This window comes from Theobroma cacao, chromosome 3 (genome assembly GCF_053813885.1).
Source record: "Theobroma cacao isolate CCN51 chromosome 3, ASM5381388v1, whole genome shotgun sequence".
NCBI lineage: Eukaryota > Viridiplantae > Streptophyta > Magnoliopsida > Malvales > Malvaceae > Theobroma > Theobroma cacao.
In genome coordinates, this window is record NC_142641.1 from 40,727,756 (window position 1) to 40,748,645 (window position 20,890).

The 20,890-nt window shown below is 37.0% G+C and overlaps 3 protein-coding genes across 5 annotated transcripts; 2 read left to right on the plus strand and 1 right to left on the minus strand.

Annotated features, from left to right (window-relative positions):
• Positions 1-1,629: 1,629 nt before the first annotated feature.
• Positions 1,630-2,619, plus strand: LOC108661073 (SAUR-like auxin-responsive protein family). Its single transcript, XM_088805048.1, has one exon. The coding sequence runs from the start codon at positions 2,092-2,094 to the stop codon at positions 2,458-2,460; it is 369 nt and encodes a 122-aa protein (XP_088661174.1). The 5' UTR covers positions 1,630-2,091; the 3' UTR covers positions 2,461-2,619.
• A 2,121-nt stretch (positions 2,620-4,740) lies between these two features.
• LOC18605841 (CDPK-related kinase 4) lies at positions 4,741-10,496 on the minus strand. Of its 2 annotated transcripts, none has more exons than XM_018118365.2 (11): positions 9,818-10,496; positions 8,922-9,052; positions 8,589-8,630; positions 8,386-8,494; positions 8,164-8,242; positions 6,811-7,107; positions 6,538-6,647; positions 6,111-6,215; positions 5,825-5,887; positions 5,253-5,420; positions 4,741-5,150 (listed from the first exon to the last, which is right to left on the minus strand). In XM_018118365.2, the coding sequence occupies exons 1-11, from the start codon at positions 10,301-10,303 to the stop codon at positions 5,013-5,015; spliced, it is 1,728 nt and encodes a 575-aa protein (XP_017973854.1). In that variant the 5' UTR covers positions 10,304-10,496; the 3' UTR covers positions 4,741-5,012. The 2 variants fall into 2 exon arrangements, with proteins under 2 accessions (XP_017973854.1, XP_017973855.1); XM_018118366.2 differs by having other exon boundaries at positions 9,804-9,941.
• A 3,647-nt stretch (positions 10,497-14,143) lies between these two features.
• LOC18605842 (RNA polymerase II degradation factor) lies at positions 14,144-20,574 on the plus strand. Of its 2 annotated transcripts, none has more exons than XM_018117835.2 (16): positions 14,144-14,599; positions 15,290-15,340; positions 15,416-15,652; positions 16,076-16,174; positions 16,284-16,339; positions 16,573-16,684; positions 16,953-17,132; positions 17,246-17,512; positions 17,895-18,095; positions 18,188-18,388; positions 18,475-18,600; positions 18,677-18,976; positions 19,079-19,177; positions 19,267-19,745; positions 19,863-19,916; positions 20,342-20,574. In XM_018117835.2, exons 1-15 carry the CDS (start codon positions 14,477-14,479, stop codon positions 19,894-19,896), a joined length of 2,565 nt encoding a protein of 854 aa, XP_017973324.1. In that variant the 5' UTR covers positions 14,144-14,476; the 3' UTR covers positions 19,897-19,916; positions 20,342-20,574. The 2 variants fall into 2 exon arrangements, with proteins under 2 accessions (XP_017973324.1, XP_017973325.1); XM_018117836.2 differs by having other exon boundaries at positions 15,422-15,652.
• The last annotated feature ends 316 nt before the right edge of the window (positions 20,575-20,890 follow it).

Sequence of the window (20,890 nt, forward strand, 5' to 3'; positions counted from 1 at the left end):
CAATTAATTTGGATTGTTTCAAGTGCTGCATGTAAAATGCTAAACAGATGGCAACGTACAACAACAAAAAGAAGAAGAAGAAGAAGAAAAAAAAAAAAAGAACTTCCAAATAGAAGCAAAACCAACTAAAGTATCCTTTGGCTTTTTATGAGAATCAAAGAAAGAAGAAGATAACGTTGCATAAATTTTTTCCTACTCTTTAAATTAAAACGCACACATAAAACTTAGAATTGAGCCCACCACAATCGTGACCGTGAAAAAAGTGAAAAAAATATCATATTTGTTTGATCATCAGTGACCAGCTTTTGTTGTCGAGATTTAATCGGTTTTGGCACTAAGAAATTCTCAAAGGGCACGTACTTATCTGGAAACTTGGAAAGAAGAGATAAAAAAGCGGCCACCGAATACTATTTCAACTTTCAAATGGATGCTTGGCAACAACCATATTCCATTTGACTTTTCCCTTTTAGTGGGTCACCCAACCTCCATAAATTACTAATTAAACATAATTATCTTTTCATTACTCATCAAAACTTCCTTATTTATCTTGCTAATCTTACCGTTTTGATGAAAACGTTTTCCTTTCGTTGAACAGAATGATCTATCACGTGCATGAAAAATTATGTGGTCGTTTTGAACAAAAATAACGATTCTTAGCAACGAATTAGCAGTAAAATCTGGCACGAGTCGGGCGGGGGCCTTTCGCATCAATGGTCCCATGTGGGGTTGGTAATTTCAGGAATGCTTCGATGGGCAAATTTGACAATTCACGCCTATTTCCTCTGTCTCATCTCATCGACCGCTTTTGGCTTTTGGGTACTAGATTTGTACGATGCCCACTTAGATCGTTTCTGTTCTAAGCAGAATAAATAAAATCTCCCTTACGCTGAGGTGACCATTCCTGATTGGTTGCGACGAAACGCTGACCTGTGGGAGATGCCCGCTCCTGTCCGCCAGATTTACCAGGCCCGGTGGACCCGGTGGCTTGCCGATGTGGCGAGCTGTTTGCCACTCGTTGCCCACGTGTCGTCTCCGCTCAGCAGACTTGGCCCCTTCGGGAGTCAGTTTTGAAATAAGGCAGAATTTTTTCTACGAGCAGCTTAAGATAATTCTATGGACAATCAATGTTAATCCGATAAAACCCGCATTTCAAATTTGACGAAATGATTTTCGGTTGGATAATTTTAAAAACTACCTTGGTTTCATCCTAATCAATAAGAAAAAGATATATTTACCCATAAAAATGACATCATAATTAACAACAAAATAAATTACTAGAATCAAAAACAAATTTTTATTACTTTACTTTGGCTGTTTTGGTGTGCAATGATTGATTCGATACTTGCAGGTGTTATTTAATTGGGAAAAAAAAAAGAATGGAATTGATGTAGATAGCATAATCACGTTGCTTTTATGGTATTAAATCATTAAGGATGATGAAATGGGGGTGGTTGACTTCCAAATTCCAGAATGTTGCGTAACTCTTGCCTCATCAATAGCCAATATTTAGGAATAGCAAAAACAGTTTCCTGGAAATAGCCAAGCCATTGACGTGTCAAATTTCCTGTAGCTGTAAAAAATCAAAATAAAAATTATAAACGCTAGCAGTATCTTAGACGGCAATAATAAGAAGGCAGTGAAGAACGAGAGAGAGAGACGACCAGTTCAGGCGCTCCCTTTCCTCAAGGCTTATCTAGATCTTCCCCAAAGACCAAAAGCCTTTGTGTATAAGCTAAGCAAAACACTGGAACCCACTTTGCTTCTCCATTCCTTATGACCCGTCCATTTATTTTTGTATAAATACCGGAACCTAGTTCTCCACAATTTCTCACTTTTCTTTCTTGTTCATATGTTGTTTTACAGTTGATTCTCATTTATCATGAGCAACGTTCCAAGGTCTTTAACAGACTCCTCTTTAACCCTTTTCAAGCTCGCCATTTCTGCTTCTGATCCCTGGCCTTTCTCTCTTGTTTTCTTATAACCTTAATTTCGAGAAACCAAAGCTCTCCTGTTTTTAACAAGAACTATAAGGTTTTTTCTTTTCCTTGTTTCTTCTTGCTTAATTTGGGGGTAGTTTGCTGAAGAAAAATTATGAGAAGTGGAGACAAACACCACGTGAATTTCCACCTTCATATGCCGCACCTTCACAGCTTTCATCACCATGAAAAGAAGGACCTGAAAGATATTCCAAAGGGGTGTCTGGCAATCCTGGTAGGTCAAGGGGAGGAGCAACAAAGGTTTGTGATCCCAGTGATCTATATCAACCACCCGCTCTTCATGCAGCTTTTGAAGGAAGCCGAGGAAGAGTACGGATTCGATCAGAAGGGCCCCATCACCATTCCTTGCCATGTGGAGGAGTTCCGCAATGTTCAAGGCATGATCGATAAAGAACAGCACCAGCATCATCACCATCACCACTACCATCACAACCACCACCACGTCTGGTGTTTTAGGGTGTGAATTTGACCGATTCTGAAAAGTCATGTAAATTTGTTTTTAAGTTTCTCTAGTTTTTGCTTTTTCTTTTCCATTCTGGCATTGCAGAGATCTTGCTTTGTAGATGATGGCGACAAAAAAGAAAGATGAATGACAAGATTCTTCCCACATAAATTTCACTAATTTGGTTTACTTTGCTTTTGTTGTTTTTGCTTTCCAACTTTCTTGCTAATGTGAACGCATCAAAAAGCATGGAATCGTTACGTTATGGAGGGTGTAAAAACTGAGAACAACGTAAAGTTGCAGACGTACAAGACACGGTGGGAACTTGGAATGGGGTAAAGGGTTTTCTTTGTGGGCGTTAGATTTGTTTTGGTGAGTGGTGGCCTATTTTAATACGGATTAGCATACCGTCCCCTTAACAAAGCCTTGTTTAAATGTTTGTTCCTGAATCCCGGACTTAATCATTTGCTAGCTTAGTTCATGCTTTTCTTTCTCTACAGTTGAACATGGTTAACTCCGCACCAGAGTTAGGTGGGTGTGGGTGTGGGTGTGGGTGTCGACTATTGAGGTTTGGTTAATGCATGGGTTCCACTGTCTTACCTCTTTTGTCTTTCTTTATGGCCCAGCTTTTGGATCGTTTTGATTATGGTGGGTATAGCTTGCCCCAGAAATTTCAAACCTTTCAGGTTTCGGAGGCTGGGATATTTCTGCGGTTTCATCTATATTAGCACAAAAATACAAAAGGGAAATTGTTTGTTTGAAGACTTGTCGTGCGTTTGGAAATCTGTCAATTAAGTAGTACAACTATGTTATCTTCTTTTATTTTATGTAAACAAGTGGGAAAATTCATTAATTTATATCAAGAAAAAGTGACATTTAACTATTAGATGATGGCTTATGGGTTTCAAATACAGGACATTCATTGTGTTTGTAATGTCTTCACCTGGGACTGGTTTGGTCTAAATAACGAATGGTTTTCAGTAATGGTTAGGTTGAGACTTTGAGAGTTTTCTTAGGATCCGAGGCGTCCCAAAGTTTTGGTGCCTGTCATTAGCTATGATTGTGGTTGCGACGTTCCACGCATGCAATGAAGTTGGTTAAGCGTTTGTGTCGGTAGGAGTCCCATTTGAAAGCATAAAATCATCTCATTAATTCAGTCATATACATTTCATTTCATTTCTCGACATAGTATGAACATGCCGGTCCAATGTCTTATTAATGGGATGATGGTTATGTCAACACGCAAAAAGTATTTCCGATTGGATAAAACTCTTTGAAATGTAAAGGTAATTCTGGGCTGGAGATAGCTGGCTCTACGCCTCTACCCATGTGGCCAAAATGGCACATTGAGGCATTCTAAAGGCATAGAATCCAGTTGAAAATTGGCTTTTTTTCCTTACTTTCTTACTTTCTCCCCTATCCCATTCCTTTGTGTCACGTAGTTAAAACGGATTTGAGGTGGCAAATTTATTAAGTTCCACCGCCCAAATCGATCTCTTAAAACCAAGTATCAAGACGACTTGCTGGCATGTTGTGCAAGGCCAGCATCTCTCATCTCCTTTTTCCATATATTGTTGGGCATGCGTTTGACCCCAAAAAAAAAAAAAAAAGAATTACTAAGCTCCTTATAATCATTTGATGCGCTGAATGCGTGGAAACAAAGGTGTTTCCAGCTAATTTCTGTGCTTTCTCCTGTTGACCCTCTTCCATTTCTTTGCCATTTTCATACAAAAAGAAAAAAAATATTCCTTGTGTTCTCAAGACGAAAACCCATTAGTCCAATATACTAGTCGACCCTAATTGGTTCCAAATCAACATCGCAAGGAGTTCATTCATTGGCTCTACAGTTTGACTTATAAAGCCACTTGTCCTTTTTTTTTTTTTTTTTTAAGTTTTTAGGGCAAATACAAAATCCCCAGTGGGACAAAGGACGGTTTTAATGCCAAGAAAAGACGATCTCATAATGTTCTTTTTTTTTTTATTTTTTATGTCGTCCATAATCCTGTTTTTGAAGAGACCTCTACCTTTCTTTTTACTTTTAAGAATATTACTATTCATGTTTGTGGGCTTACTTGTCGTGAGGATATCTATGGCTTCCATCGCTGAATTTATTCCCGAGTTCATGGTTAGCTGACTTTGGCGGTAACCGACAAGATATTACCGATTATTATTTATTTTTAATTTGATTGATTTATTTTTGCTCAGTCACTAAAAATTGAAAGATAGGCAAAACTGATAACAACTATTTTCCTTTTTCCCAAGCTTTTTTTTTTGGCTGACCAACGAAGTATAGCAGTCGTCTTCACTGCAAAACCATATAAATTTATTTTGCACCAAAGGTTCTCAACATCAAGCACGGGTTCCTACTTCCTATAAATAACTAAATAACGACTTGCACTAAAGGATCTCGCACACACCTTTGGAATAAAATCCAAACTGTGCAGACTCGAGTCTCCATGATTTTCTGCCTAGACATTCATCTATATACCTCTTTACTGTCCATCCACAATGAAAGAATACAAAAGATTTTTTAAGGTTAAATTTTACTTGAAAAAAAAAATTGGGTTTTTATGCTATCGACGTCTAGTATTAGAAGCGCGAACTGTCACACCATGTAAAAATTTCATATACCCATGGAAGCTCAATTTTCCATCTGAAGTTCTTATCCAGTCATTAAGCAAAGAATGTGTCGACGGGCCCAGATTTAATTCCTACAAAGAAAAATAAACATAAAAATTAAGTCAAGGAGGTCGGAAGTGAAACTTGACCAAAAGGAACACCCCATTTCCAGGAAAAACAAAAAATGCACATACCAGTGCCAATTCCTCTACTGAAATAACCTTATTTCCTTCTTGCTCAAAATACTCAAAGGCTTCGCTTGCAATACCCTCCCATTCTTCAAGAGCCTCAAGCTGATATGTACTGATTGCGGCGGCAGAGAACTCTTCAAAGTCCATCTTTTTATAATAGAGTGGTTCCATCTTGAGATAGATTTTAAAAGTGTCAGCATTAACTACATCTACATAAGAAAATTCAAAAAGGAATAAAAAGTGTCCGAAAGCCCATGAGAAATATATGTAAAAATAAGTTCTAAAATCAACATTATCCATGAATCACCTTGCTATTTAGTTCTCCAAAATCAAGAAAAACGAATTCTCTCCTAGACTTCCTCTTACACTGCTATTGAGGAAAAACCCTAGATTATGTAAATCAATATCCGGCTCCTCTCACATCATGCAAAAACTCGTGTACCATAATCACAGATAAACTTCAATGATGAAAAATGAACATAGCTAGAACCATGCTAAATTCTGTAACATGAGCTGCGCTATTCATTTCAAAATAAACAATGTGTGCCACTGGAAGGTAAATCAAGATATCTCACCACATTTATAATATCAAGAACTCTTGACTCCTGCATGGCGTCAGTTATATTCCTCATTAGAGCCTGCAGTTTTTCATAGTAATGATCATGAGAAAATACTGTGAATAGTAGATGATAAATAACAAAACAGGTTAATAATGGACTCAATCAAATGGATAGCATAAAGTTTAAAACCAGACTGCAGCTTAGGCAAGCCTGATAGTAGTCACAACTCTCCACAGAAAAGAGGTCTGAAAAGCCTGTGAGAGTTGGAAAGAAGTAAGACCTAATAAAAGCAAGTACTAACCGCTTTAAAATTGCTTAGGGACACGCATCCATCTCTAGGTTCCAAAAGCCTAAACTGTGCCCTAAGATACACAAGAGCATCTTCTGGTAAAGCTTTCGAAAGTGCCTGCAATGATCAAAACAAAGCAATGACAAAATATCACAAAGAATGTTACAGAGAAAACCTTGTACAACCATATCATCAAAAAGAAGGGCTACCTTGCCCCAAAAGGTAGGAAAAACAAGTGCCATATGTCAGTTGGCAATGCCAAAAAATAGGAAAGCCTGCCAATAAAATAAGCAGAAACCATCTTGTTGATTTGAGTGTTTTTTCCCTTTCCACATACTCTTTAACTTCCCAGTTTGGTCTCTCTCTCTCTCTGTGGAGGGAAGGGGAAGGGATGACCTATAATTTGTCCTTTTGTTAATCATAGGAGCCAAGAAACTACCTTTTGTGCTGCTCGTTTGAAAGGGGTGGCACGAATATATGACTTGACTAACTTGTAGATCAAAATGTCCAAAGGCACAGCATGGTTTTCATCTCGCAACCATGGGTGAGCTGAAAATATAGAGGTATTTATCAGTTTTCACGAGCACCTTTAAACCAAAGTTGTAAATATTTTATAACATGAGAAAGAGAGGGAGAGAGTATAATTTCTATAAGCTGCTTATACATGAGGTCATAACTTAATATTTATATAGCATTTCAAAATATGACTTACTTAAAGCTTGGGCAGCAGTCATTCTTTTCCTATGGTCTTTGTTCAGAAGCCTTTTCACAAAATCTTTGGCTTCTGGTGATACAGAAGGCCAAGGTGAATCATTAAAGTTAGGATCAGCTCTGATCACAGAACGAAAAATTCCTGATTCGGTTCTAGCCCAGAAAGGTCTGCTTCCACACAACAATATATAAGTTATGACTCCAATACTCCACATATCGGCTTCAACACTGTAAGATCTATGCAGTACTTCTGGGGCAACATAATATGCACTGCCAACAATATCATTGTGACGTTGATCTGCAAACGCACAGAAACTGAATGTTTTGTGTTCAAACAAATGGTTGACAAATTATATAATTTCGATGGGAATTATTTATTACATGATTCAGACAATAATGTGAGACTGAAAGCACATGAAAATCTGAATGCATGTTATCTGAATCGCATTTGATTTACAAATTGTATGAGAAATCATATCAAATCATAAGTTCAACATGTTGCAATCAAATTGCACCACATCAAAGATTTACTAACTTGAACTGCAGTCCTTAAAGCCTCTTTTAAAATACAGTGCCACATTGTTGCCATGATCATAGTTGGAGCAAAGGATTGTTGTACATACGTAGCACATATGTTCTTGTATTACCCATGCAGCACGTGTTACCTATCACTTGTTTACATTCCAACGAATCCCCAAAGGGCTGGTGCTTAAGTCTAATTGTTTTTACTTCTCGATGTAGACAGAAGAAACAAGCTTAATACCCAGTTTAACAAATGGGAAGTTTTTATAAGTAACAAGATAACCATCATACTTTCACAAATAGCACTAGGATAATTCACATAGACTATCCTATGGCTCTTCAGCTGATAGTGCTCTTATGCATCCTAGAACAACATGATTGAAAGTTCGAACGCAAAAGGTTAATTATTTAGTCCAACATTTTTTATTCCATGTAGTTGGTTGACACAATCATCCAGATGTAAAAAATACTAATGCCAGTTTTTCTGAATCCACTTACAAGGAATTTATGGAGCCATTTCCAGCCATGTTATACTTCAGGACAAACTTTGCTAATCAATCATCACATCAGCTGAAGGTATGGTTCAAAAGAATACTTCTATTGTTAACGGACAGAATAAGATTATGGTGTTTAATGGATGACAAACTGTGCCAACTAATACAACTAAGGATGAAAAACAAGCTGCGAGTAACGCAAGTTCATAGCAATTAGAATAGGTTAACAGAATTATAACTGGACAACTTGATTTTTATTACATATAGCAACACTTATTGTTTACAAATAGAATACCAAAATCAATGCAGAACCTAGAAAACAGCCAATTAAATCTTACCTGGCCTAATAAAGTCAGATAAACCAAAATCGATAATTTTCATAGGAGCATCCTCATCTCTTGTGGTGAAAAGAAAATTCTGCAAATGTGGCCCCGTTGAAGCAAATGATTGGTTAATAACTAGAATTAGATAAAAGATAAAAACAGTGTGCCACATATTGACAATAAAATGCAGCATAGGACTAAATTAAAAATAAAGTATCATAGTCCTCTATGTCACACCTCTGGCTTTAGATCGCGGTGCACAACCCCTTGAAGATGACAAAAAGCAACTACACTTAAAATTTGCACAATTATATTTTTAGCATCCCCTTCAGTGTATCTACCACCTCTGCAAGAAAGAAACAATACGAAACATGATGTTTTGAAAATGACATTAAGAATCGCACTAGATAGTACAACAGAAAAAGGTAATCGTACTATACCTAGATAAAATTCTGTCAAGTAGTTCTCCACCTTCACATAATCTGCCAAGAAAAGAATATTTTAATTATTTCAAGGAAAAGGAAACGTATTAATTCTATGCTGGTAGAAAATGCATGATTAGACCAGACCAACTGATCCATAAAGTTAGCTTAAAAATTAGTTTCGATTACTGGATTCTGGCAGAATGCTTCATTTCAATCAGCTCTTAAACTATGAAAAGGTATCAGACATGCATGATTGACCAGGAAAAACAATTAAAACTTCAAGGTTGAGGAAGGACTAATAGAAATAATAAGTAATTTTAAAGTACACTATGGCAAGTGCACACGTACTCCATGACAATATATACATTATTGGCATCCTCAAAAACATCGTGAAATTTGATCATGTGTTTATGGCCAGATAAGGCTTTCAGTATTTTGACCTCCCGACGAACATCTTCTATTGATATTGCTGTGGTCATCTGCCAAAATAACATCCAGTCAGTTGCCAATTATTCTCAAATTCAAGCAAAAGCAGGTAAAGTAAAATATCATTACTGCTTCCGACCAACCCAAACAAAGTAAAAACACACACACAGTCAGTAAGGTAAAAAGGGGAAATGTTGCGTTGAAAATTTCAAACGTACAAACAAGCCCAGACAAGGCTTGAGGGGAGGTCTACTCTGGATCTTAATTCTCCATTGAAGGAGTAACAAAATGTAAGCCAATGCCAAGTTGTTGATTACCAACCATGCATACATTGAATTATCTTGCTAAAAACTTTCTCCACCCGTTATTCTCTTATTTCCTTTTGAAATCTTAATCGCATCCCTCTTGTTTATTCCTGGCTATGATACGGCAATCAATTTCGCCAAAAAAAAAAACTATGCAGCTATATTTTTCAACTTTAATCCAAGGATTCAGACCAGAATTCCTGGCTCCTTCTATGTGCATTCGAATTTTGAAGAAAGCCCCCGATGCTTTGTTTATAACGTCAACTACCAGTGGTTTTTTTCTTTTTATTGCACTTTCCCTTCTTAATATATCAGAAATCCAAAAACCTTAAATCCAAATACTGTATTATTTTCATCATATTCACCAGTGTAACGAACTCTCCTTTGAGTCAAAGTGCAGTTTCAGCACAGTCAATACACTCAAATAATAAAATTTCAATTTCTTCCTCCTAATAATAACAACATGAACTTAAGAACAAACCAAAAATAAAGCACATACCAAAAACGACACACCTTAGCTTTAGAAATGATCTTAACGGCCACAGACTGTCCCTTGAGCTCTCCTTTCTTTCCCTTGGCCCAGCAAGTATGACCAAAATGCCCTCGCCCAATCTCCTTCCCTAGCTCAAATTTAGCTCCCAAGTTCTTTCCGTACCCGAAATTCTTGTCTAGCACCACTCCTTCCCCGTCCTCGGGGATCGTTCCTTCCACCGGCGCCGGCTTGTTCGACCCCCGCCGCCTCATGATTGCCGCCATGATTGGTTTCGCAGGAGACGGAGGCGGCAACGGCCACCGGAACTTCCTCCCCGGCGTCCTAGCTGGGGATGGAGACGGTGCGACTCCGGCGGGCAGTGGACTCGCGAATGGACTGACGGCATACGAGTTGGTCTCGACGGATGGCGTCGTCGACGCCGGAACCGGTCGCGGCTGGGAGTAGTTGACGGCGGAGTTTGCATCATTGTTGACTACGGAGACGTTTTTGCTGCAGCAATGGCCCATGGCTCTGAATGCGGAAGTTGAACTGACCGATCGTTCTCGGTCAAATCATCGGACGACGGTGGACTTTCAGCTTCAGGACTTGGCTAGCAACTGAAAAACCAGCACCAGCGAGAAAATTGAGAAAATAAATTTGAAAAAGAAAAAAAAAAAAAAGGAGGATGAAGAGAAGGGGTTGAAAAAGTTGGTAATGTGCTATAAATTTGAAAGTTGATGAGATGGACTAGAATCACAGGAAGCTGTGTTTATTAATTGTGAAAGTCACACTTGCCTGTTGCTGTCCGCCAAAATTAATATGATAATAGAAATAAAGAAAAAGTAAAGTGTGGGTCCCATTTAGGTGCCCGTGGGATGTGGCATTCAATTGTAATTATTGGATTTAAGTAAGTATAATTAACCCATGGTTGACAAAGGAAACCATATCTTAATGTAGGCTAAATCTGGAAATTTAATCATTTAATCAATAGTTTATGAACTAAACAGTAATAATTTTGCTATTTGAGGTCGAATGGCAGGTGGACAGTGCCAAAATTACCTGTACTTTAAGGAAAAGCAGCTAAAAAAAGGATCCTTAAAGAGGCAGAAATTCACTACGAGGAAGCGGCTGTGATTTTAATCGGTGACAGCTCGTAAATGCTAACTGATTGGCCTTGGAAGGACGAGGACGACACTGCAACAAATCAAAATAGTCAAAAGGGGAAAACGCGTTTTCTGCAGTAGTAGGGAAAACAAAGTTTCTTGATAGGACCAAATCTACAAGTATACCAGTTTTGTACTTTTGGGACGTGATTAAACTAAGGACACGATTAGCAGTTGAAATTTGTGACGGTTTGCTAAACTCACCTTGTGCAACTGCTTTGAATGCATCGGTCCGGCTTTGCTTGAATTGTCGGTATCAAAAATGTACTAGACTTTCTTAATTTACAAGAAGCATATACTGAAGAATAGCTTCATTCTTTAATCAGTCAAATCGTAGGTTACCAAACCATATGATCAGCATTACTTCATTACTCTTAGGTAGGAACCGGTAGTTCTTTGACTTCTTTTCAGGTTTTTTGTTAATTGAAAAAAGATTTAAATTTTACTTTTCAAATAGAAAATATATATTAATTAACAAGTTATATACACCAATATTGACTTTTTTCTAAGTTGAAATTGAAGATTTTGGACTTTTATATTCATTGATTTTTTTTAAATCTAATAATATTGATTTTAACTTGTCAGTATTAGTATATTAACATTTTTAAGAGATGTAACGATCAAAAAGTATTACATTTTTAAGTTTAAAAATAAAAAAATAAATCACGTGATTTATAATATAAAAATTAATTATATTTTTTCTACGAATCAAATATGTAATCCATGTCATTCATATTAAAAATCCAAATTACCATCAATATAATGTGAGAAAATACATGGTGAGCATGCATTGTCTTCAAATTGAAACGAACTAATTTAAAAATCATTTCTGATTTAAATATTTGTTATTTTATCTTATCTTATATAAACTTAAAATTGTTCTTTTAGTTTAAACAAGTTGGGGATAAAAAAAGTAGCCAACGTGTTTAAATTCATAACGAAAGGATTGAACTAAATCAAACCACATGTCTATAGATATTCTATTATTTGATTTCGACTTTTCAATTTAAGGAAACAAATCCAAATATATATATATTTTCCTTTTCATAACTTAAATAAACAGAATAGAATCCTGGAAAAAGAAAATGATTGATAGATGAGTTTCCTTAACAAAAACATACAACGTGCTTCTTCCTGCATTAAATATATCAGAATAGAAACCTACAAAATTAAGGTGGCAAGTTGCCCAAGCCAACTCTACTCATTTCTCTTCGTCAACGTTAGAGGTGTCAATGGTCAGACCTGACTCGATTAACAGCTTTAAATTCTAAAAGTCTGAATCCGGTTTAGTCACGTAATTAGATTATATTTATTAGTTAAATTTTTTAAAAATGAAATGAAATAGAATAGTATATTTATTAATATAATAGTATTAAAAAATAAACTGAATCCAACCTAAGATTTTTTATCCAAAGCCCATTTTGAAATTGGGGCAAATCCACGAATATTTCGGACAGCCTGATCCGTGGACGTGTGTAATTGACACACGAAAACTGCAGGTTATGGCCGAAGTAGCTGTCACCTTCAGTGCGAGTTGGACAACCGTCGGTCCATATAAATATAAAGATAAGAGCAAAGCAAATAAAGGCAGAGGAGATATACTAGTGTATTATTATATAAATAAAGGCAAAAGCTGCATAGCGATGAACTCTTTTCCTCGATGCTTGAGGTGTTGGATATATGATCGATGCTTCAAGCTGCTGGCCTGCAGATGAGATAAACACATGCTCTAAACTCTGAGTAGTCAATATACAGCTGTGGAGTGAGGTAAGTGTTAAACGTTGACAAATCTTTGTAGTCGGGTCAGACCGCATCGATCGATTCTTGAAGACGACGTTGATATTCCTTGAACAAACATCCGTTTCACTCTATGCTTTGGATTTCATACGGTTTTCAGCTTTAGATTTAACAGCTGCAGCCTGCGGGCCAAATTTTAGTATCAAAGATATCCATTTCTTCCGCGGACGGGATTCTCAGACACAAGCGTATTACAAAGTCATTGGAGATCCACGAAAGTGTTTTTCATGTCGTGTCAACTCTGTGCATTATTTCACTGTGTACGGCTGGAAAGCAAATGATGCTTCTGTCGTTAGACAAGACCGATTGAATCAAAGAAGTGAGAAAAAAAAAAAAAAAAAGCTCCTGGGTCTTTATTCTTGAACACAAAGCAGATGAGGAATACGACTTTTGATCATTTTTGGGTCAAAAAACAAGATTTAGAGGGAAATGATACGATTAATAGTATGAATTCAGATGCTTGATTTGGTCATCGTGAACGTGAAAACGGAAAGAAACACTTTACTTGATTCCAACAGTCTTTTCTAATTCAAATATTAACATTGTGTTACTGGATGAGTTTTAGATACTTTCAAAGTCTTTGAAGACAAAAGCTAATGAAAAATAGAATCTGTTCCAATTAATATCTGGTCACTTTCTTATGCAATTAATCAGAAGAAGCCGTAGGGATTATTAGCCTTGTTGGAATGGAGTCATTTTACCGAACAATAGAACAATAAAATATATAAACAGGCAATTGTAAAGCAAAGATAAAGCTACTTAATTAACTAATCTTAATGTTAGTCAGGAGTATTGCAAAAGGTTTATGGCATTTAGGGAATAGCTTCATGTGATAATAATTTTTATTTATGCATAGAAAAGTTTATAGGCGAGATTTTAATTAATTGATGAAAGTTCATAGAATTACACACAATACTTATTCCGAAACACTTTTTATTTCTTTTGGTGGCACTCGAGGCATTTTCCTACTTTAAACCAAAAAAAAAAAAGAACATTCTAAAAGAAAAGCCTTTAAAGATTAGAACTAGATCATGAAGCTTTTGCTTTACTATGATCATTGATTTTATTGAAGGAATCTATGCTAGTACAATTTTGTTTTTCCACGTAGTAATTGTTGTTTGAAATTAAAAAAAATTAATTTTGTTATATATAATAATTTGATGGCACCCATTGAACAATTTAGAAGGGGTAGTAAAAAAGTGTCCCAAGTCTCAAAAACCAATGGGCCTGTTTCCCTGTGTAGTCCACATGTCCAGCCTCCACAGGGGCTTATATCTATGTGCTAAAAGGTTATTTTAGTCAAAATAGTTTTGACTAGGCTAGAAAAGTGGACGGCACGCGCCACCGGAATGCGTGATGGAGTCATAGTATAATTGTAGATGAAGTTGCCCTATAAATGGCGGGAGCCTTGCCCGGGTCGAAATTTCACACGCCCAATCATCTCTCCCTCCCATCTCTCTTTCTTTTGGCGTCAAAATCTCACTGTTTATCACAGTCAAAAATTTCTCCAAAAACTCTCTAATCCTTAAAACCCAACATCCCCATTTATTCCCACCCTCTCTCTCGTTATCATTTGTCTTCTTTTCTTCTAAATTTCATCAATTCTAGGGTTTAGTTGATTTATTTATTAAAAAACCCTACTTTTTTTCTTTATTTTTCTACTTTTTTTTTTTTTGTGGGTCTGCTCTTTGCAGATAGAGGAAGTTGGAGAGTTGGAGCAGAGAGGGCCATTCTGATTCAATGGAGGCCGCGGCCAGTGTCGCAGCCACACGAAGCGGTTCGCTGCCGATGCCATCACCGTCGCGGAAGGAGTGGCGTGCCGTTTCCGACCATCACGCGGTTCGGAACCCCGGGAATGAAGTGGTAATTTCATCTAATCATGAAATCGTTCGCTTTCGGTTTTTATTTGGGTTCTGAGAAAATGTTAACTGAGAACAAATTCCTGTTTCGAATATGAAATTCCTCATTGTTTGGGTCTTAAAAGAAAAGTGAAAAACAATTACCTGGATTAATTTAAGTGTTTGATGTTCTTCAGTGTTCTCCGCGAGCAGAAAATTAGGGTTTATCTCTTCTTTTTTTTTTTTATTCTTTGACTTTTTTAATTTGTCTACCTGTATATACTTCAAGTATTCAATGTTTAATAGTACTTATTTTACCTTCTTGTTTTAAGTTTCTCAGTAACAAAATTTGGATTGGGTTGTTTGGATCGATTATATACGCGCCAACTCTGTGCTTTATGATTGAAGCATTTTTATGCATTAATTGGGACATTTGGTTCACTTTTTTGGCAAGTTTGTGGTCCTTTGGTTGTTAAAATAATTGGGAATGTGAATTGGTTTATGTCTACTGTTTTAAGTGTTAATGTAATCCCACGAGCTCAGTGTGTCAAACCCTAGTAAGTTTATTGGGTTTACTGCATTGTAGAAATTTCCATCTGTGAAAAGCCGAGTTGAGCATCAAGTGATGTTCATTAAGCTGTGAAAGATATTTATTACTATTATTGGAGCATTGGTGTTCATTGTTTGTTTTATTCAGCTTTCTTGTGACATGCAGGAATTGGAAAGATCAAAGCTGGGACAGTCAGATGAGAGAACCATATACGAGGTAAGGTTTTTGCTCTTAAAATTATAATCTATTTTGAGAATGATGAAAAATGAACATATTTGAATGCTTATCAAGGTGCAGCATGGAAGAGAGCCTGCCGATGTTGACTTCTGTTCAATCACGGTGGATGGAAGTTTAGATGATGACATATTGCAGCAGCGGATTCATAATGTTACTAGACAGAGAGAGGAGCTCCAGCAGATGGAGGTTGAACTTCGAGCTCAGGCTATTGCAAGATCAAGGATCCTGGAAATGCAAAGCAGCTGTGATGCTAAAATCAAAGCCCATGCAAACGCTGCCTCTAAGCTTGAGGTTTGAATTTAGAATATGATTTGTAGTATGATTGTTCTGAAATACAACTTTCAGAGAAAAAGAATTAAGTCATGTTTTAACTTCTTCTATAACTTATAATATTATCTTTAATTTATTTAAAAGGAAAAAAAGAGAATTAAGTTTTATATAACATTATAAACATTAAGAAATTTATGTCATCATGTGTTGACTGTTGAAGTGAGTTAATGTTAAACCTGTCTTTTTCTGGAGTTGAATCCAAGAAATGTTGTTATTCAATTTGAAATTACATATTGAACATCTCATGTTTGAAATAGTTTACAAAGTACCAGTTTGATCTGTTGACACTTGAAATTATTTTAAGCATGCTACCAGTAGATTCTACCGAAGGTGCTGTCTTTTTGTGACGATCAATCTGCATTTTGGCTTTATTTGCTTCAATAGGAGCAACTCCATGAAAGTGAACAGGCCATACATGAATTAGAAAGGAAAATGGAAGAGAAGGAGAGAGAACTGCATGCCATCAAAGTGGAAAAAGAAGAGGTCTGTCAATTTGTTCGTTCTGTTTTTGGACAAACTTTTTTCCTTTTTTTTTGATTGATGTGTTGTTTAGTGAGTCATGTATAAATTAATGCTTGTATTATCTTGGCAGGCCTGGGCAAAGGAAGACCTTCTAAGAGAGCAAAATAAGGAGCTGGCAACTTTCAGGTGTGTGTTTGTGTTTTACTTGCTCTACCTTTTTATTGGCAGTAGACCTAAGCCTCAAAGCATACCATTGATATGAATGTTTTATTTATATTTCCAATTTCTGTGAGACCAACATGAGTGAAAATTTTTAAACCTATTCAAGGGTTGAGGTAATATGTTAGCTTAGTTTTTTATCTCTGAATATAAACCTTCTGAAATTTAGATGTGTTTCCTGTCCTTTTTTTCTTTGGCAGAAGAGAACGTGATCATTCAGAAGCTGAGAGAGCCCAACATATAAAGCAGATACATGATCTTCAAGAGCATGTTCAAGAGAAAGAGAGGCAGCTTATAGAGTTGCAGGAGCAGGTCCATACATTCGCATGATTTAGTGCACTAGTTTTCTTAGTTTTAATTGCAGGAGGTTAAGGCATTAATATTCTATTACATTGTCTTTGGTGTGCGTCTGTAGGTTATTGAAAATTACGGTTACTTATTTTCAGATTAAATTTATTTACAAGAACAAATTTGTTTGTGTTGGAAATGGTAGCCATGCAACAATTGTTCCAATTTCAATTAAGTGTAATGTTGATTGCTAGATCAAGCTGCATTTCCTAATAGTAGTCTTATTCTTCAGTATAGGGCTGCTCAGGAGACCATTCTTTATAAGGATGAACAGTTGAGAGAGGCCCAAACTTGGATTTCACGTGTCCAGGAGATGGATGCGTTGCAGTCCAGCACTAATCACTCGCTACAGGCTGAATTGCGAGAACGTACAGAGCAATATAACCAGCTCTGGCATGGCTGTCAGAGACAGGTTGATGAGCTTTTAGTTTCTTGTTTACATTTTTCTCTCTTTCCTTTAAATAAATAGATTTGTTCTCATTTTAGCACTTTTAAATTGACCTTCTTCCCGGTTGTTAATGTTAGTTTGCAGAGATGGAGAGACTTCATTTACATACAGTACATCAGCTTCAACTTGAGCTGGCTGATGCAAGAGAAAGGAATGGTTCTTATACTGATGAATCACATATATCCCAAGCAAATTCAAAAGATTTATCTCAATTTGGTCAAAATAATGGAAACCAAGTGGATTCTAATGGAAGTGGTGCAACAAATGCTAATGCTGGGGTCATTTCAAATGGGACTTCAGACAATGTTCAATCGTTTGCTTCAGCTGGCAATGCACCAACTCAGGTAAAATTGCTGGCTTTTCTTTGTTGTCATTACTGAGAGTGTATTGTAATCAGAAATTTAATATTTATAACCATCTATATGGTGATGATAGGTGTACACCTTTCTTCATATGGTTATGTATTTCAGTGACAAAATATGATACAACTGTATATTTAGTTTTATTAAAGTAATGGATGTCTAGACTCCTCCCCTCCTTTCCTCTTCTACATGCTCATCTTATATCTGGTTTGAGCTGGTGCTTATAAACTCATTTTTACAAGTTTATAGTTGTAAAGCTTAGCGCCAGCTTTTAATAATAATCAATTTGTGATCTTTCTGTTTTGTGTTACTCTTTTTATTAATTCCTCTCTTTGTTCCTTTAAATGGTTGTGTTAAATATCAGAACCAGAATGACCATGTTTCGAGTGTTCCGATTGCTCCATCATCTCTACTTGGGATGCCTACCTACCTCCCACCTGGGCAGGTGACTGCTTTGCATTCGTTTGTCATGCATCAACAAGGGGTTCCCCCTTCGGTGGCATCTCATGTTGGACACTACTCAATGCCAGCAATGTCATCCATCCAACAGTGGCAGAACCAACAGGTATTGTCAGACCAATGCATTATCATTTTTTCCTCATGTTTTCTTTGTTATATGTTTTTGGAAATATAATGGTTTTTCGTCATGCTTTTCAGACTGCATCAGAGGGTTTCCAGCGATCTGCACATAATCAACTTCCACCATCCCAAACTGATCAAAGCCTTGGGAGGTCAGATGTAAAGTATGATTATGAAATGTCTGTCAATGGACAAACCATTCATCCAGACTATCTGGATCATATCAGCCAAGGGCCAGAGGCCAATTCTGTGATGTCATCATCTGCTGGGAAAGCACAGGTTCTTTAAATCAAGATGATTTTATTAACAGTGCTTAGTATTGTGGTCTTGTGTTCTCGTAAATTGTTAAGACCATTTCTTTGCAGGTCCTTGAGTCAATTAACACAAGTTACATTGTGGACCCACAACCTGAGCCAAGCTTGCAGCAAGTTTCTTCTCAATTTCATGATGCATTGAGATTGGGCACTCTTGAACAGAGCTGTGAATCCAAGGTTTGTCTGTTTGGCTAGGCTTCAGGCAGTTGGAAATCTCTTAGAGCTAAATTCTACTTGAATTTGAACTGGACAGGAACAGAATATTCTGAATATGAATAATCACGTGCTGGAGAACCAAGTTCTAGCAGTAGAAGGAGCAAGTACTGCTGCTAGCCCATCTCCTCCTGATACTTCAGTGCACTCTGTTAATTTTAGTGAAACAACAATCAACGATGGCACTGATGCTACTTTGCCCGAGAAGTCTGTCTCAACTGGGCAGACTATCTTGATATCAGCCAAGACTTCAGAGACTGCTCTGCTTGATGAAAGATCATTATTGGCTTGCATAGTTCGCACTGTTCCTACCGGTGGCAGAATTCGGATCAGTTCAACGGTTAGTGGGTCTGCAAATAATTTTTCCTACCTAGGTCAACTTAGCTAGTATGACATTTAAGCCCTGTAAAAATGGGGTGTGACTTGTATCTGTCAATTGCAGCTACCAAATAGGCTGGGGAAAATGCTTGCACCTTTACATTGGCATGATTACAAGAAAAAGTATGGAAAGCTGGATGACTTTGTAGCCAGTCACCCCGAGGTTTGTTTCTTGCAACTTTTTACATTTTTATATGCATGCGGATTATACTTTCTGAAGAGTTCAAATAGTGATTTTTTTTGTGATTTCAGTTATTTGTGATTGAGGGTGATTATATTCAGCTTCGGGAGGGAGCCCAAGAGATGATAGCAGCCACTGCTGCTGTTGCCAAAGTTGCTGCAGCTGCCGCAGCATCGTCTCCTTACTCCTCATTTTTGCCTTCTGTTGCTGTTACTCCAATGGCACAGCCTAATCGACTAAAGAAGGTGCTCCCATCAATTGATTCCAACCATGTGAAGAATGAGAATGCTGTTTTCAAGGAGTATGCAGCCATCTCTAAAAATGCAGCTGATAATCGTTCACAGCTTTTAGGAATGCAGAATCAACATGCCAATGGCATTTGTTTTGGTGTGGCTGGAGGTCTCTCAAATGTAAAGATATTGAGCAAATCTAAAGATCCTGCTGAAATTAATGGAGCAAATTTTGAGAGATCAAGTGTGACAAGTGTTGAAAGCAAGGGCTCTGGTCATGGAAGGTCTAATTCAAATTTTGTTGGAAAACAGCAGGGCAGGTATGTGGCTTAAAATTCTGCAGATTGCCAAAGGTCATTTAAAAGTGTATGTTTTTGTGCCATGAGATGTTTTTGTGCCATGAGCTAATTGAGCTTAATTGTGTTGTACAATGGCAGGGCAACTGGGGCAGCATTATCTTCTAGAAGATAGTGGGTGCATTTACCTCAATTGTGAGTTGTTTAATTTATTGTGTTATATGTTCGTTATCTATGCGTCCTGTATTCTATTACAGCTCCTTGACCAATTTTAATTTGCAATGACCTAAATTTGAATCATTTAGTACACTGAAGTACTAAGAATCCACACTATTGCAATTGCATTAGATAATGTGTTTGTCCTTTCCTGTTGGGATTGAGTGAAAGTCTGAGATATATCATACACTGTCACAGCATCTGTTTTTGCACTAAGCAGTTATAGAGTTTTATGGGCATGTCAATATTAAGGGTAGGATAATTAGATTTATGAACAATTAACTCAACCTTCATAAACTGATATTTTAGTTTGTTGGTATAGCATATTTGAATTTCATTGTTTTTATAATCATCATTTAACTAAATTAGTTTTGAGATTTACCAATTGCATTTTGTTCTGGCAGGATATACTGAATTGCAATGTTCAGTTGTGGAACATGCATTATTGCAGATTGCAAGCATCTTGGGATATGATTTGTAGTTAAATGTATCTCCTGATCTTGGTCATCGGCAATCTTTTACATCTGAGAAAATTCTCTGATTGGATCATAAGCTGACTATTTAAATTGTTTTGCTGCGCCTTTTGGCCCTGTCTGTTGGAAGAAAACACTATTTTATTTAATGCGTGTTCATGTCATACTCAAGCTGCACATTTTATTTCCTGCATCAGTATTCGAGGCACCCATACGTAACTATGCATTCTGGTACTTCATACTGATTTCACTTTGTGAATTCCTAAGTAATTAAAGCAATGGTGAATCGGGTCAAATGCTCATCCAGCTGCTTGGTTTGCCTTTTGGAGTATTTAAGCGGAAATTACAATGGAATGCAGTCAGTCAAGCCGCACGCAACTTGGGTTGTCATTTTTCAAAATTGAAATGCTAGCAGCTCATATTGATTACTTAACATTGTGGACGCAGAGGGTGGGGTCTGGGAATTCCATGGGGCCAAGG

Coding starts and splice junctions, on each gene's coding strand:
- LOC18605841 (XM_018118365.2), bottom strand. CDS start 10,303: ATGGGCCATTGCTGCAGCAAAAACGTCTCCGTAGTCAACAATGATGCA. Junction 6,216..6,537: donor TCAAACGAGCAGCACAAAAG/GTAGTTTCTTGG, acceptor TGATCATTGCAG/GCACTTTCGAAAGCTTTACC. Junction 5,151..5,252: donor CAGTAGAGGAATTGGCACTG/GTATGTGCATTT, acceptor TTTTCTTTGTAG/GAATTAAATCTGGGCCCGTC.
- LOC18605842 (XM_018117835.2), top strand. CDS start 14,477: ATGGAGGCCGCGGCCAGTGTCGCAGCCACACGAAGCGGTTCGCTGCCG. Junction 18,389..18,474: donor CATCTGCTGGGAAAGCACAG/GTTCTTTAAATC, acceptor ATTTCTTTGCAG/GTCCTTGAGTCAATTAACAC. Junction 18,977..19,078: donor GAATTCGGATCAGTTCAACG/GTTAGTGGGTCT, acceptor TGTCAATTGCAG/CTACCAAATAGGCTGGGGAA.
- LOC108661073 (XM_088805048.1), top strand. CDS start 2,092: ATGAGAAGTGGAGACAAACACCACGTGAATTTCCACCTTCATATGCCG.